The 17,366-nt window shown below is 40.5% G+C and overlaps 1 protein-coding gene across 1 annotated transcript in view; it reads left to right on the top strand.

Annotated features, from left to right (window-relative positions):
* The window catches only part of ARHGAP24 (Rho GTPase activating protein 24), a gene marked incomplete at its 3' end in the record, with an annotated part of 222,085 nt that extends 221,180 nt beyond the window's left edge, over positions 1–905 (top strand). Inside the window, exon 10 of the mRNA XM_082316436.1 lies at positions 662–905. Within this exon, the coding sequence (XP_082172562.1) occupies positions 662–905 (244 nt within the window). The remainder of the gene's footprint in view (positions 1–661) is intronic.
* Positions 906–17,366: the final 16,461 nt, after the last annotated feature.

Here is a 17,366-nt window from a genome sequence, read left to right as displayed (position 1 = left end):
CAGCAGCAGCTGCCAGCAAAAGTGCAACGTACAGAATATTGCAGTCTTTCGCCCACGTCACTATTTTCAGCATAGTATGCAGTGTAGTAGAGCACTTCTTATAATGTTTAATATGCATGATGACTGTGTGTTTAGTACCACTAGGATTTCTAATGCTTTCCATTGGAAAGCTGGATCTGAAATAGGGTCAGTTTTTTTAGACAAAATCCATATTGATTGCAGTTTTTTTGAAATTGTCGATCCATATTTGCAAATAGGTACAGCAGATAAATCGACTGAAGAAAAGAGATTAGCAAAGGCATTCAGGGCATTATTCTGACTGTGTAAGTGACACTACTGCAACTACAGCAGGAGCTGGGTGTCAACACTTCCAGAAGTAAAAGGAATACTTAGCCTGTTCGTGGAGAATTAGATGGAGCTTTTTGCTACTGTGCACCTTGCCAGTGGCTGTTATTAGGCATTTTCTAAATGAGCTACCAAAGAGATTGCCCTATGAGAATGGTTCATTGATGAAGCCATGGTTTGTAGATACACCTCTCAAAAATTCAGTCTAATCTTTGTAGCTTAGACACGTGTATGAATTTGTCAGTGGCATGCATTTCTGCTCGAGTGAGTGAGGAGTGCTGCTCAGGAGCTGTCTGCTTTTATTTTGTTTTTGCAGCCTGGAGCAGAGAAATCTCACCCTGGAGACGGAAATGATGGCCCTGCATGAAGAACTGGATCAAGAGCGGAAGAAGTTCACAATGGTAGAAATCAAAATGCGTAATGCAGAACGTGCCAAGGAAGATGCAGAGAAGAGGAATGATATGTTGCAGAAGGAAATGGAGCAGTTTTTCTCCACTTTTGGAGAACTGACAGTGGAGTCTCGCAGACCAGAAAGAGGCAACACCATCTGGATCCAGTGAGCATTGGAAGCGTAGACTGTGGGACTTTGGGGAAGGGCTTGGGGGTATTATACTGTATCAGGTGGCTGGTCACCTGTCTGAGGCTAGTACTCAACATAATGTTATAAACCCTTGAAGGAAGAAATCGTACAGACATTAACCACTCGTATCTACAGTGTATACTTATCAAGTAATACTCTTTGAATGCTTCATGAGACTACTGTCAAGTGTTACAACTGGATACGTGTATATAAATTTTAAAAAAATCACCTTAGAGAGCCAGAGATGTATCTCAAGAAATATTTTAATGCAAGTCTTGTATTTAAACAGGTAAATTGAAATGTTGCAATCAAGCTTTATATCAAGGCTTTTCTCCCTTGCACTTAACATAATAAGCTATTTTTGGCATTGTGTTACCATCAGCTTATTTTGTATATCAAATGTTCTTTGTTTTTGTTTTTTTTGTTACCCCTCTTGCTGGGGAGTGGAGATAAACAGATATGTTAAGGTATATGTGCCAATGGTTAACCCTGATTTGCGTCGCTTCTAAAAAGACAGTGGGATGAGAAACAGCAGCATGCTACGGGCAAAATAAAGCAGTGCTAATTTAACAGAATTAATGGCCAGGGTAGAAGGTACCAAGAGCACCCATAAAAAAAAAAAAAAACAAACGAGAATATCAAGTCAGCAAAACTGGGGACAATGGCAAAAGGGTAAACAGCTGCTTGGTTGGGAGCAAATGTGGGTGGCAGAGTAAGAAGTTGGGAGAGGGGAAAGGGGAACTTAAGGGCAAGTCAATCACATGACCAGAGCTTTTTGGGGTACCCTAAAGAAGCCCTGTGCCTGATCACTGCAGCTCAGAGCAGGAATATAAACCAGTTGTTCTGACCATATTTGCATCTGACTTACCTCTGTACCCTGGGTGAAAATGAGCCCTTTTTGTAATGATGGTGAAGGGACACACAGAGGGGATGAACCACACATCCTGAAAGCCTTGTCAGTGTGGTGGTGCTGAAAAAAAATAACAAAAAAAATTATGTCTAGAGTAGGTATTACCAGAGCAACTGTGTAACAAACAGCCAATAAGGAATAAAATACACCAACATATTCACCACCCATATTTACAGTGTATATTCACAAGTTATCATACTGTCTGAATGCTTCATGAGATTACTGTCAAGTGTTAGAACTGTGAAAGTTCCCAGGCTCTCAGCATCACCAAGGGAACACCTAGAGGCAACAGCCTGGAGCCTAACAGCATGCAGAGTGCCAATGAAAAAGAAACAGCAAAGCCATGCTGTAAATTAATAATTTGTTTGGCATCTTTACATATAGTAAGTATAACTGGTATTTTCTACACCACGTTAATTTTTTTTTTGTTTTTAACTGCATTTAGGACTGCAAGCTGTATTGGTAGAGAGAGTTGTTGAGATGTCTTGGCTTCCCTCTAGCGTCTCTTGAATATATTGCAATTATCTTTTAATTCCAATTGAGAAAAAATGATGAAGGTAGCCTCAAAGAACATTCTTGGTTATAGCATGTATATTAGACAAGTATTAAGTAGATGTGGGAATTATACTGGGAAGCAAACATGAGGTTTACAGAGCATTACACATGGTAATGCTCAATAGGAGCTTAAAAATGGGGTGGTTATTATAACTCCCTTGACCTTGCTCCTGAAATACTCTTAATAATCCTTAATGAGGGTCTGCTTAACGAAATAGAGTTGCACATCTTTATTACCCCAAGTCCAGTTAAAAATGCTAGTGTGTAAATTACAGTGCAGTCAAGTGGTGTGCACACCAAGGGGTTGTTCTCTAAGAGGAAGGGTAGCCATTTATTACACCAAGTAGCAAGCTGTGGTCCTGCATTACACATGGTGCTTGTGGATGCATTATTTGTGTCTGGTGAGGTTTGGAGTCCCCAGTCAGGGCACCTATTGTACTAATTACTGTGAACATGTCTAGGGCACATCCAGTCTGTGTGTAAATCAGAAAAAGTCAGACAGGGAGAGATCAAGGTAACAGGAAGGAGCATGTTTTATATCAGTTAGCAGCAATCACAAGATATCCCCACAGTGGTGCGAGAAGGAAACAGATTACTATGCTAATTCCAGTTTTTAAATTGAGTGAGAGAGACCTTGATATCTGATGCAGTAGGCCTCAAAGTCGAGTCACAATTTAAGCAGTATCTGACATCTGTTGACATGACAGAGAGACTGCAAGCGCACATTGCTGGGTCATGTTGAGCTTCTCATCAATCAACACCCCCAAGTCCTTCACCTCAGGACTGTTCTCAATCCATTCTCTACCCAGCCTGTTTCCTCCAGTGTGTCGACGGCACCACAAAGCTTGGTGTTGTCAGGAAACTTGCTGAGGGTGCACTCAATCCCACTGTTCATGTCGCCGACAAAGATGTTAAACAGCACCAGTCCCAATACCGACCCCTGAGGAACACCACTTGTCACTGGTCTCCACTTGGACATTGAGCCATTGACCACAACTCTTTGAGTGCAACCATCCAGCAAACTCCTTATCCGCCAAGTGGTCCATCCATCAAATCCATGTCTCTCCAATTTAGAGACAAGGATGTCATGCGGGACAGCATCAAATGCTTTGCACAAGTCCAGGTAGATGACATCAGTTGCTCTTCTATTATCCATCAACGCTGTAACCCTGTCGTAGGCAGCCACCAAATTTATCAGGCATGATTTGCCCTTAGTGAAGCCATGCTGGCAATTTTTATTTCCTCTAGCAGTCCTTATGTAGTTCAAGTTCTGTTGCTCTCTTAAAATTTAAATTTTAATACACAATTCCTAAGACTAGGTCAAGGACCTGTGTACATGAGGACCTAAAGTTTAGTCGGGCAGGCATGGCAGAAGGTGGCCAGTGAGGCAGTGAGGAAAGGTGCTGCTCCAAGGTCATCATCTGATACGATGGGAAAAATGACAGCTACTTGATACAATTTTATTTCTGATACTTGTTCAAAATTGACGAGGAACAGGAATTTCATTTCACGCCCACATCTGCCTCCAATGCCCTAGGCTATACAATATGCATGGAAGAAGGGAAGGTATTTATAGTCCATGTACTTAGCATTCTCTGTTCAATTTCGATTATCCTTTGTCTTCACAGGAACTGACTGGAAGCTTCCAGTGATTTGTATGTGCTGCATGTTTTCCTTATTTGTTTGAACAGGCTTCTTTGCACGCATCTGTTTCTGAACTCAGATTATTTGGTCAGTGATTGCTTTCTGAGGGTTAGTTCTTGGTCTACCCCCAAGCCTACCCACAAACTACAGGAATGCAGTTCAGCGTGGTTTTTTGCTTATCTTCAGGTCTTTGCATTCACCATGCCAAAGATGGCTTATAAGACAAACTATTCCAGTGAAAAATCTTCATTTTTGGTGTATATAGATCCTCCTCATTTTTATGTTGTTCTTTTTGAGGATTGCCATTAAACACTCTTGACTCAGACTGAATGATGCTACTGCAGTGACTTCTTTAGGGCTTGATCCTTGAAAAAAAAATTCTTTTCTTTTTGCAGGGACTCTGGGAAGGTAGTTCTCCATGTGAATTTTATGTAGGGCGTAGGCTGGAGTAGACCTGGCTCCTTCTGACTGATGCCAGTCTAAGAAATCAGAATTTCTGTTTTGTTTACGTATCAGAGGGATCTTGACCTGCTTTGAAATTAGGACTTGGAAGAAAATATAAACCATCCACACAACTATAGTAGTTAAAACTAGCTAGCATTTTTCAGTCTCCTGGGCACAGAAGCAAAATTCCTTAGTTAGAGTATCTTCTAGGAAAGTCTTTGTTACTCTGGGAGCAGAGCAGCAGCTCAGGTTTCTGTCCATTTGACCCAGCTCATTTTGGCTCTGATTCCTTGATGGGTTTAAAACGGTTTTTGGTGCTGCTGTCACCTTCCAGCTGTCTATTCCTGTACCCTAATTCTTAGAGCTCATCCCATGGCGGTCTGTTTCCTGGAGCGGAATCTGCACAAAGCTATTCTTTGGGTTAGCTTTCTCTGTTGTTGAGTTCTTGGTGCTGACTCAATAAAATATCAGACAAGTTCACTGTAGCTATGCCATTTGGAGTCAGCTTAAACAGTCATGGGATCACACTGTTAAAGTATCTTTGAATGCTTTTTTGGAAGCTCGTGTTAGGCAGGATTTATCTGTTTGTTTGAAGCTTGTCTTCACATTTGGAAGGGTATTCGAGTCAGTTCCTCAAAGAATGTTCAAATTCCAGTTACATGGCTAAGTACTGATATCCCACATTCCTTGCTTTGCAATCCAGGAGAAGACTTTACCTCATTCTCTCTGCAGAAATCATCTAGACAGACCGGGAAACTTGAGCAGGCACAGTGAACTTCTTAGAAAATATTGCCAACAACATATGTCCACTCCCATCACGATCCATCCAAAGTATCCCACTCCTCTCCTCCTGTCAAGCTTCATCAGCATTTAGGCTGTGGTGATAAAGTTTATTTATGTCCTTAATGGTTGTCTTCATGCTCCTGTTATTGTCCTACTTCTTTAAATTAAAAGCACAAAATTCTCAATATGTTTCTTACATTCAGAAGCAAATAACAAAATGCTATTCTTCTAACATTTGTAAATTCTCAACTGTATGATACCGTTTCCATGTGGTCCACAACGGATTGGCTGCTTTGCATGTCCAGCATGTCTGTGAAGTGACCTGGTTGGCAGAAGCAACGTTGCGGGGCATGCTGATGGATCTAAGTGGCCAAAGGATAAAACCATGCTGCCTCTCATGCAGCGAAGTGGAAAGGAGCAAGACTTATTTGTGAGGTTAAGGTCCAAGTGAACTGAGCCCAAAGGCTCTGAAAAAAACTATAAGGATTTCGTGCAGCGTATTTGTTGATCACTGGATATCTCGTGAAGGTAGTTTTTTCAGGAATCTCACTGTTAAGGTATTGAATGAAACTGAGGGTTTAACGGAGACAACTGGTTTTATCCAGTTTGTGTAATGGAATGAGTCATGTTCTAAGGCCAAGTTGACAATGTTACCTAATATGAGAGAACACTAAGAGAGTTTCAAGTATCAATTAAAAAAGGTGTAATAATAAATTTGCATTCTCACAGGTGTTTCTGTGAACTCCCCAAATTAATAATCTGTTGTGGGAGTTCATGGGCCAGCTCCAAGCTGAGAACGGCAGTTAACAGCTCAGCCCTTTTAGCACGTTGTCACTCTTTGCCTCGTGCACAGCGCACAAGAGACAATGCTTTTACAATTCATCAATACAGATGGTGGAAAAAATCCTTTCAGAGCTAATAACCTGGTCCAATCACAGGGTGTGATTATGTTACATTACATTCAGAAGTGTAAATCGGGACAGCACCCACACTTAAAAGCAGGCTGTCAGAATGCTACAGTCAAGGGACACAGAGTAAGAAAGGGAGGCACGCTTACCGCTGTTAATCCCATCTTCAGCCACTTCATCAGAGCACTGTGGTGGGTGATGGTGCTCTCCATGCCTTTGCACCGTAGATTGGAATAGTGGCAGACCCTCACCATACCTTTTAAGTGTTAGATTCTGATGTTTTGCTCAGAAAAGCTGCTGTCTTCCTTTCTGTTTGTGAGAATCCTCCTATGCATTTGAGTAGTGCTTTGCTGCAGCAGAATAATTAACCTTCTACACTTCTTTACTATATGTTTTTCTTTTAACATCTCATAGAGCATGTTTCCCAAATATAAAAATTAATAAATAAAATGTTATGTTAAATGATATGCAAAACTGGTATGTTAGGTTTTCATAAGAATGAGGAGGAAAGGAGCTTGCTAAGATTACCACTCTAAGATCTGTAAGGAGTACTTGATCCAGTAGTTAAAGTGATGATCAAAAATTTTTGAGAAAGAATGAACATTTAACAAATATTTATTCTATAGCATCCCCAGAAGGATGGAACAGAGGTGGGGTAAGGAGACACTAAATAAACAGGTACGCTGATTTGCATGTTTTGACAACCCAGTCAAAACAGTGAGTTGCCTCTGGCTGCTGTACACTTGGACCCTTCCTGGCTGAGTGAAACTCCTAAGTGATTTCCTTTCTTATTCTGAATTCCCTCTGGAATCTATCCATTGAAGAGAAGAATGTCTGCAGACTCTCTGTGCCCCTGGCAAATCTGCAAGGAAGGGAAAGGGAAAGGGGAGACGGGAGAAAAGAAATTAACACATACTTGTGATGTGGACATGCGAAAATAGAGGAAACAGATGGGAGAGAGGAGGAGAACAAGGAAGTGAATGTACCTGAAATTGCCGTGTGTACGTGGTAGTAATTTGCCCTCAGTTAAGAGCATTCTTTCTGAAAGCGTGTCTCTACAAAAAGGTTACTACAGTTAATGTGCTATACTTTCAGAGCTTTTCCAGCTCTAAGTTACTTTCTGGACTGACACCAGTAGCTAGGTCAACTGTTTCACAGACTACCTTCCTTGCTTTTATCAGTCCTGTGTGCTAACAGCAAGATTTCACATGGAGAAATACCTAGCAAAGCCGTTGCTGTAAGAGCTGCATGCAAGGCTGGGAGACCCAGGTCAGACGGTTCTCCGTGGATTACCAGCACTCACTCGGGGAACTGCTAATGGCCCCCAGACTGTTGTTCAGCATCTCTACAGCAGTGCTTCTCAGGAAATAAAATTAAACACGGCAGATGCCCTGCTGATAGAAATTGCTGTAGCTCTACAGAGGTTTAGGAAGCAGTGAGAGAAGCTGAGAAGCTTTCCCTACTAGGCTTTTAGAAGCTGTCATAATATGTGTATTTACAATTAGCGGTGGTGGTCTAGTTTTGCTGAGAAATGCTTGTCAGCAATAAAACAAGTTTCTTTAGTATGCCAGTAATAATGGAGAGTGCAAAGATTTTTTGAGGCCAGAAAAATGAGCGTGATGCAAAGATATTCTTCCCTTTTTTTCCCTAAGGCATCCAGGATAATGAGCTTTATATGCAACACAATTCCATTTCTGAATCTCCTAAATGCAAGAATGGAAAATCCTTTCTGCCTCTGTGTGTATTACTCTCTTCATGCGAAAGAGGTTTAAAACGATTCATGTTCAGCAGGACTTTATTGTGATGTTTAAAATATTATGAGCTGTTTAAAATGCTATTATGAGCATGGCTGTAATTTTTTAACTGTATAGTATTTAGGAGGTGACTTGGCTTGAGACCAAAACAAGTAGTTTTGAGCACCAGTATTTTCTCTATTGTTCAAGTCACAAAGACGTGCTCTTTATTTAATGACCTTAATGGTTAACCTTAACAACTGGACAAAAGGGTGTTTCTAAGTTTGATTTTTTGGGGGGGTTTAGATTGCTGAAATGCAGTCTACAGTTCAGTCAAAATGATAGTGATTTTTGCATGTAACACTACTCGCAAAGCAGTTCCCCACACTTTGTAACAGAAAGTGCTCTCCAGGTCTTCACCACTGCTAAACTATGCCAGTAACTGGTATTTTTAATTGCACATTCTTTATATTGGGCGGAACTACAGCACCTGGATTTTGGCAGAGCAGGATGACTAATGTAGTGCTAGCTCTTCCTGTAGCCACTTTTAATCTAGACTGAGCACTCTGGTGAGGTTTTGCTAATTCACTCTTGCAGATGTGCGCTTTGTATAATACTGAGATCTTATTCAGGGGAGTTGTGTGAAAAAGTTACAAATTCACACCTACCTAATTCCATAATAGTTCCCGTGTGTAGACATGCCCTAATACTAATAGTGCATGTGGATAATGGACATATTTGTATAATTTAGTATTAATAATGAGTGTATCGCAATTGACTTAATTGATATTCTCCTGTTTGACTGAAGGGACCTACATCAAAGGAGGCTGTAATGGAATGTAAGCAGGGTATGAACCATGACAGAAATGAAGCATCTCTGGAGGCAGTTCCAAAGGCCATTAAGAGAACAGTTCATGAACTATTAATCTATTTCTGTGCTGCCAGCCAGGCCTGTTTTTCAGAAGGCTAAAGATCAAAAGCACACTAAGATGTTAAAAACCTTGCCTAACAAGGAAGGAGGTGGAGAGCTGCTAGTATCAACTCAGGAGGACATGCTGAGTAAAGATGGACAGCTTTCGACGCACTGGAGCCAGCAGGGGCTGGGTAAATTTGCAGTACTTTGCAGGACCAGGCACACTTACCAGCTTAGGTTCTCAGTCCGTTCGGTGTTCCTGTAGTGCTGCAGTCCAGCCAATACGCCATGTGGCAAAGCAGGCTTTATTGGCTTGGGCATGCAGCAGCGTACAGGTATTGCTGTGCTAATTCTGGTGGCTTGGTCCATGCAGAACCAGCTCCAGGCATCATCAAGCTCCTCAACATTTCAAGCTAGAGTGTCTTTCATTCACACTGTAGACATTCTCCAGCCTGTACAGCTACAGCCCGAGTGCTTCTCCTCCCCTGTCTCTCTCATTAGCTCTATGGCCACAGAAGAAAAGTGGAGATAGCTGGGCTTGGGTGTCATTTGAAAGGGGTGGTGGGTGGAGAAGGGAGCAATCCACCTGCTCGCTTTATATCTACAGGTAAACAAAGTTTGGAAGAGACAGGTTTAGGTAGCTGTATCAGTAACTTGCCACAGGCACTGCGAGATGAGTCCCTGGCAGTTCCCAGCTATGTTAATGCAGTTGGAAAGGACTGCCAACTCCCAACCTTGGGATCCATGCTAACAGCTACAGCTTGAGGTTTCACTCAGACAAAAATGAAGATAATGGCTAAGGAAAATATCTTCCCTATGACTGTGGCTGGCAGGTGAGAACAGGTTTGTGGTAGGCTGACAGCCCCATTTATTGCTATGCTGGGAAACATTCAGTGAGAGCTGGTCCTTTGGGAAGCGTGCCCACAAGGGAGAGTGGGAGAGAGAGATCATAGCTGGGGTTCACTTCTGAGCTATAATGACACTATGGCCTGTAATTGAAGTTGGAGGGGAAGCAATTGTGGAAGTCAGCTACAAGGTGTATGTGTGTGTAGACTGGTAGAAACACGGAACAAACTCCAAACAAATTTAATATTGAGAGCAGAGCTTTTGCTATTGCAATCTGCATTTTGAGTCTGAATCTTATGTTGATGAAAGCAGCTGGGTTGGCAGATCTAAATGTGTCTTCTGTTTGTTCAGGCAATGAGTACATGGCATGTGGTAGTCATAAAACTACTCCCTGTGCAGCACAACAGTGCATTTCAATCTTTTCTGGAACCTCTGCAGATAAAAGTGACCTGCACTTGCCTATAGTGACTGCCCTCTTTCTGTTCAAGCTGCTCACACAGCTGCAATTATTTAAGTCACTTGAGTGGATGTCCTCAGTCACACAGTTATGCCTGATTCCCGAGCCAGGACTGTGTGGTACCTGGGGTATCACTTTCAGGTTTATTTTTAGGTGCTGTTGAATTTGAGCCTGTGCTCTGCAGGTAAACAGTGAAAGGGATTGGTCAAGATTACCGAGTTGAGTTACTTGTTGTTGACCTAACAGTTTTAAAATGTGGGGCTTAATCATCTTAATATTGAAGGCGAAGCAATTTTCGTCATCACAGCAGGGAGAAGGACTAGGCTAGGTCAATATTGCTACCATGGGTCAGAAATTATTGTTGTCATTACAGCGGGGGAACTGAGGAGAAAGCCTTCTCGATTTTTTTTTTTTACTATATATTTTAGGAATAGTTGTTTAGAAGAACTTTAATCTTGATTACATACACATTAGAGGTAAGTGGTGTGTGGTGCTGTGGATTTATGATGTGACAGGTTTTTGTTTCCTGAAAAATAGTTTATGGGCAATTTTTGAGAAAATGTAAACAAATTACTTGTATTCTACTTCTCTGTTATTCAAGTTGTACTGTCAAGGCAAACAAGAAAAAAGGGGGAAAAAAAAAAAAGGAAAACCCAGCTACAGTTATAGTATCTGTTTCTTTCTTCAAACCATATCATCTTACTGGGCCTATATATACTCTATTCTTTATAAACTTGTAATTCCAATACACTATAGTGGTACCATAATTACACACTGAAACATGCCTCAGGCAAGCCATGCTTTCTGATACTTCAGTCATGCTTTGCAATCAATTAACCTCGTTGTTACTGTGGGGAGCCAAATACACTGCAACTCAGCAAAGGCAATGAAAAAATGGCAGGTTCGTGGAAGATTAATGTCCATGCCGATGAACACAAATCAAAATACTTGTTGTAAACATTGATTTCCTACTTAAGAATTTAAAAATTAGGAAAGAATCAGTTGTGAACATTAGGCATAAAATTTGCATTGATTTTGAAATAAAATATTCACCTACAGAAGAGGGATAGATAATAAATAGGTGTGTACTAAATACAGAAAAACAAGTCAGCAGAATTACTTTGATTTGGACTGAGAAGCTAGAGTCAAACAAGTAACCCTCCTAAGGACAGCAATAATGTATCATGTTCATAGGATGGCTAGCACTGAGAGTGGTAATATTTAACTGGAAGTCTGTGACGCTACAGCAATACAAATCTGCTGTTGTCTTCCATCCTTGGCTGCAGTGGCTTAAACATAAATGATGGATGCTTTTGACCCTGCGTGTCACAAAAGGGTAAATTATATGCTCATTTGAGGCAAGTCAAAGTCTTCATGACAGGTATGCAAGCATAATCTGGAGTAGTTCTAATACACTAAATGGTATTGCTTCAGAATGGCATAACTGGTATTACCAAGAGCAAGGTTTTGCTCAAGCAGCAAATATTTGCTAATAAATTATGGTGGGCTTTGGCAATGAAAGAGAAGATGTGAGGTTAAAGGAAAACGCAGAGTCTCCTCTAATTCATGCAGGGCCTGATCCAATTCTTAAAGACTTTATTTGGGGTCAAATGTGGCCTGCAGTCAACAGAAGATCTTTCCTTCATAGAGAGAATAGGATTTCAGTCAGGCACCAGCATGAAAGCCTGCAAGAGAATTGTATTTCTGTTTCATTGCCTGCAAACCAAATTTAATTAGTTCAGTCTAACCAAGGTGACTCATATAGTCAACAGATGTGCACTGGCAATGAAACATCATTAAAAAAAGAACCCACAACTCCTAAGAAGAGGGCTTTTAAAGAAGGGGTTACTTAGATTTAGCCTAGAGGGCAGCAGTGAAAGCCCAGCACACACTGCTGTAGCAGAAAAGAGAAGGCAATGAAACAGTCCACGCAGCCCACTTCTGTGCCATTTTATATGCAGCAACTATAAGTAAGTCTTTTAAATTTACACAGGCTTCACATCAAGCCAAGAGATAACGTACATCAATTGTAACTTCCGTGGCTTCTCAGACTTTATATTACAGGCTCTCCACTGTTAAGTGTGTCTGTTCATGAGTGAAAACAGCTGGGTTATGCTTGAACTTTTTCATAAATAAGCTTAAGTCCTGCAATGTATAAGCACATCCATGCTGAGCACTGCCATCAGTGTGTGCTGTGTCCCATTACTCAACAAGAATATTTGCCTTTTGAGCAGTGACCTGGATCCTGTGATTTACAACAAGAATTACTGTTGCAACCTCTTTCCAATGTTCGTGTCCCCAAGCTGACTGTGCAAGGACCAGGCAATGCTGCTCTGCCAGCTTCCTAGCTTTGTTCTGACAGCACAGCCTCCTGGTGGTACCAGCCCTTTTGATAACACGCTCTGATGTGTTTCTAGGAAGAATCATACTCTCTCACTTTTCTTCAACAGATTACTGACAATTTCCATGGATAACTTACTGATCCTAACTCTCTTACTAATAGTCCTTCTCCTCCCTCTTCCCTCCTCTCTTTTCTCTTCTCTTCCTTCCCCTTCCCCTTCTCTTTTTTCTTTTCTTTTTGTTAAACTTTCTACCTTCTTAGGCAAGACCCAGAAAACATCTTCTTTCCACAGTCTTGACAACTTACTGGTTGTTCAGTAATTAATCTCTGGTCATCTACTACATTGGACTTATTTCCTTCTTCCTGATTCTTGGCACTAATTGTTTAGGGGAAGGTTAGTTGCTTTAGCATTCCATATGTTGGGGCAGCAGGCGTTGTACCAGCGTAGGGGGTTGACATAAGAGGCACAGTATGTGTAGTCATTTTGTGGAGTATAGGTGCTCTGAGGCAAGGCGAGGTGTTTCAAGAAAGCCTTCAAGATTGTACAGCCATCCTAGGATGAAGGTATATCTTATGTTTTTTTGTGCTTACTTATTTTTACTATCAAGACATCAAGCGTTTTATTCTACTGCTGATTAAAACATTAGCTATTAGGAAAACTGAGGATGTGAGCTATTTACAAACTTGCATCTCCTTGTCCACAGATGGAAATACAGACTACAGATAGATATTGCAGTTAGGTATTTTTACTTTTTGGGGGTTTTTTTTGTAAACTTTGCTGAATACGCTTTTGCTGAACTCTAACACTGAAGCACCATTTTACAATGAATATTCCCTAACTTCAGATTAAGAGCCTTTGAAAATAAAAATTCTCCTTTCTGAAATCTTTTTCATTTCTCACCATGAGAGTCAGGAGGGAGAGAGGTTGCACTTCTTTTATTTCATTCTTAGTAGTAAGCAACAGGTTGCTATGATTTGAGGGAGCCAGTGTGATACACGAGAGGCAGTACAATACTTACACCCCTGCCACATTTAGTGCAATTCATAGTCCATAGTCCTGTTTGTCTTCAAAATGTCTCTCACATACTATCTCACAGTAGTTCTAAATAAAATGTATTGATTTTCATACTATTAATATAATAATTTCAGCATCAACATTACATAAATGCATTATAACTGATAGAAATATTTTTTCAATAGCAGCATCCTATTGGGCCTGACACTGAAAATATGTCATTTGCGTTATACCATACCAGGGCAGGGGGGAGTGATACAGCCAACAGCTTTTTATAATAAGAACCAAGTGCAGCAGTGTATCAACTGGCACACTAGCAGTGAGAAAATTTAATGCTATTTCTCAAAAAAAAGGTACAAAATTTTTTATAAATCCTGTTTAAAGATACAATTTTAAAGGGGTTAATAAAGACGTGTTATACCATCCATAACAAAAATAGCTACCAAGAAAGGATATAATCCACATGGTTGCCAACACAGCCTTTCAGATCTGAACAGCCAGCCGCTAGCAACTGCTGACCAGATGGTAACTGCACTAGCCCAGGAAATAAAGTTTAGTTCTTTGCTTTCCAAATCCCCAACTGCTGTTAAAGTTTGTTCAACACAGCATGGCCACTGTAAAGTGGCCTTCCTGTAATTGTGCAGCATGTATTTGCAGAGTTTTGAGGATCCTTAGTTACTCAACTATAACGACAAGCTGTGGGGATATGTGCCAGCTGTGAGTTCAATCACAGCGGAGAGCAATGAGACAAACACAGGGGCACTGCTGAGACTCTTGCCTCCATGTAACACCAAGAGCCTATGAAACCAATGTGGCAGATACTGCTCCCAACACTGCGCGGAGCTCCACTGAAAAAAACAAAGGTGCACTTAATTATCCCAGGCCAAATTTTTTCCTGGTTTTACTACATTTTATGCCCCGTAAAGTTGTGTAGTGTTAAGTGACTGCAATATAGCATACGGATATTCAGGAACTCTTTAGACTTTTAGCCCAGCTATGGCAGCAAGAAGCTCAGCACAGTCTATTTCAGTCTGCTCTTGGTACAGTAATTTATCTTTTGGCCATCCAAAACTGAAAAACCCACTGGAAACCTGAGACAAATAAGAGAAACAATGAGGAAGACATGATAATGCATGGGATGTGTAAGGTGGGGAAACAGTAAGAAGGCAAGAGAGATGTCATCCTGCTAGAAGCAATGTAGCCATGAAACCCTATTCTTAGCACTGCAAAAGCTTTCAGGTGGATTATCTGTGTATTCTGTGTGTACAGACATACTGTCACAACAATGACAGTGCTGTGCAGGCAGTATGTCTTCTTTTTCACAGACCATTCCATGCTGAATTGGCTGGTGTGGTGAAGCAGGAGGTGCCAGTGCACCACAGGATACAGGGCTTGTAGCTGAAATAGTCAAACTAAGAGCTCACTAATTCAGAGGAGGATTGTCCAGGAATTTAGGCTTAAATGCTAAACTCTTTTTACTAGCAGTTCATACAATGCCTGGCCTAACTCCTCCCTAGGAAGCAAAGGGGTAGAGAATACATAGAGCTGAAAGCTCTGCACTGGATCTTCAAGTGGACTTTGCTATAGACATTGTTCCTACTGCTTTATTGTAGTTTTGAGTATGTTTTATTGAGCTACCTGAAGCTTGTGTAGCCATGCTCATATTGTGGAATTAAAACCAAACAAAACATATACCTTCTTTTCAAAGCACAGATCTTGATAAAGCTCTCAGAGAAGAAAATGAAAAGATTAAGAGATGTTATCCTTGCAAATATCAGACATGCTTCCAGTTGCAATAGCAGGGTATGACCTTCTTGCTTCAATATGATGGAAAAAACCCTGCAAGTATTTATCATATGCTACAGTGTATTTAATTTGTTTCTAAAATATAGTATAGTGCTCAGAAATGAGCAGACATTTTTTTCAAGTGGACATCATTGTGTCTCTGCCTATCAAAGTCTGCAGTCTCCCATACAGCAGCCTTAATTGTTTGCATTACTTGAAAGATTAATGCAATTTAAAACATCATCAACCTAACTATTTAATTGTTTAAAGTGTCTTTCTTTGATAAATTCATGTTCATAGGGGTGGCAGCTATATAGAAAATACCTAAGGTTTCGTCTTACCTCTCTTCAGCGTATGTTCTACTATTAATTGTAATCCAAGTCATCAGGAATGCATACACAAACCCCAAGCCTTCTACACTGTGAAACCAAATCCATTTTCTGGCTCCTCTGGAATACAAGCCAGAAATCTCCTAGATTTTTATGTCTACATATATAGGAAATGAGTTAGTTGTGAAAAAAATAAAAACAATGCCAGCTCGTGCTTTGTAACCCCCTAGATAACTGAAACCTCTCCCTCACCCTCATCTTTTTTTTTTTTTTTTTTCCTTTGTTGAGGTGGGGGGTCAATTGAAAGACAATAAAGTAAAAGAAAGATAATAAGTTAACTGCATTAAGACTTCAGTGTCTGAGATGATACAGCACTGGGAAATTTCTGTGTACCAAGTTGTATGGTCTGGTAAAACAGGCCATTTAAATGCTACTTGCAAGATAGCTATTCCAGTCGTAGGTGCATACAGGGTTGTCCCACGAAAACAAAACTCAGGTAATTGCTTGGTAGTGCCCAGAAATGCAGAGGGAAAAAGAATCAGTTGAACCATGGACTGTTTCTCTTTGTCCAGAAGTTGTGCAGAGACACTGAGCAACTGAATGTCAGGGAAGCTTTCTTCCTACCTTGGGAATGTACGTTGCACTTGATCATATAGTAGAACTTCTTCATCTTGATGAAAAATGCCTGGCAAGAGCAAATTCCATCTTCAAGGTAGACTCCAAACATGCTAATTGTTTTGGCTCCAGAAAAGGAAGGGCATCTTGGAGGTCTTCTATGGAGCTTGACTTCACTCTTGGCAGTGACCCTTTTACCATTATAAAATTTCCTCTTGGGCAATTGTAAATATCTTTCCCCAGAGAGTCCTGATAGCCATTGCTAAAATCTTCCTGGCCTTCTTTTCACCTACTAACTCAGCTGATTTCTCAGGTTTACTGCAGAGTACTAACAACTTGGACCAAGTATCTGCAGTGATGAAACCATATGGCAGAAAATTACTAACTCTAAAAGAAAAGCAGCTGCAGAATAAACCGTGCAAATATAAATAGCTGTGATTCAAATCCAGGAAATGTGTGTTTGAGCAAAACCTGAAGCCCTGAGCTTTTCATATGTATATAAATTTTAGCAAGAATTGACCTAGCCTCTTGAAATTATGCGAGCATATTATCAGGCCAAGAATAACTTCAAAAAAAGCCCAAAACCCAAAACCAAACCCCACATCTATCTTTAAATGCTTTCTCACATGCAATTCAATTGTTTGATCCTAACACTGAACGCCATTACTTGGCACATAAAACTTGTTAAATGTATGAATTACTAGGTTTTACAATGATGTAGTGGAAGGAAAGGCTGGTCTCACCATCTTCAATCTCAGTGAGAATCATGCTTTCAAAATAACCATGAAGGACAGAAATGGTTTCTAATTTCAAAGATTTTTTTTAGAACAGTAATAGATAAATACACAGTGATATGAAAACAGAGAATACTCCAACTGTATCTGAAAAGATAAATGAGACTTCCTGAGAGCTGTATAACAAGACACTGTATTCTTTCCTATTTGCCTCCCGTTATCCACAGTATTTCTTCACTGGAACTATCTGTTCTTACTAAGTAGCAAAGGTTAGCTGTAGCAGCCACAGTGACATAAATTATATTTTCAATGAAGAGTTCATCTGAATACCGATACAATACAAATAAGAACTAAACCCTCACAGCCTGTAATGCACATTAGGAAGTCATTTTATGTTGTAAATGGGAGAATGTATTGTTGCATCTCATA

Source organism: Platalea leucorodia (assembly GCF_965183815.1).
Source record: "Platalea leucorodia genome assembly, chromosome: 6".
In the NCBI taxonomy this organism is placed as follows: domain Eukaryota; kingdom Metazoa; phylum Chordata; class Aves; order Pelecaniformes; family Threskiornithidae; genus Platalea; species Platalea leucorodia.
This window is presented reverse-complemented; position numbering and strand designations above follow the sequence as displayed.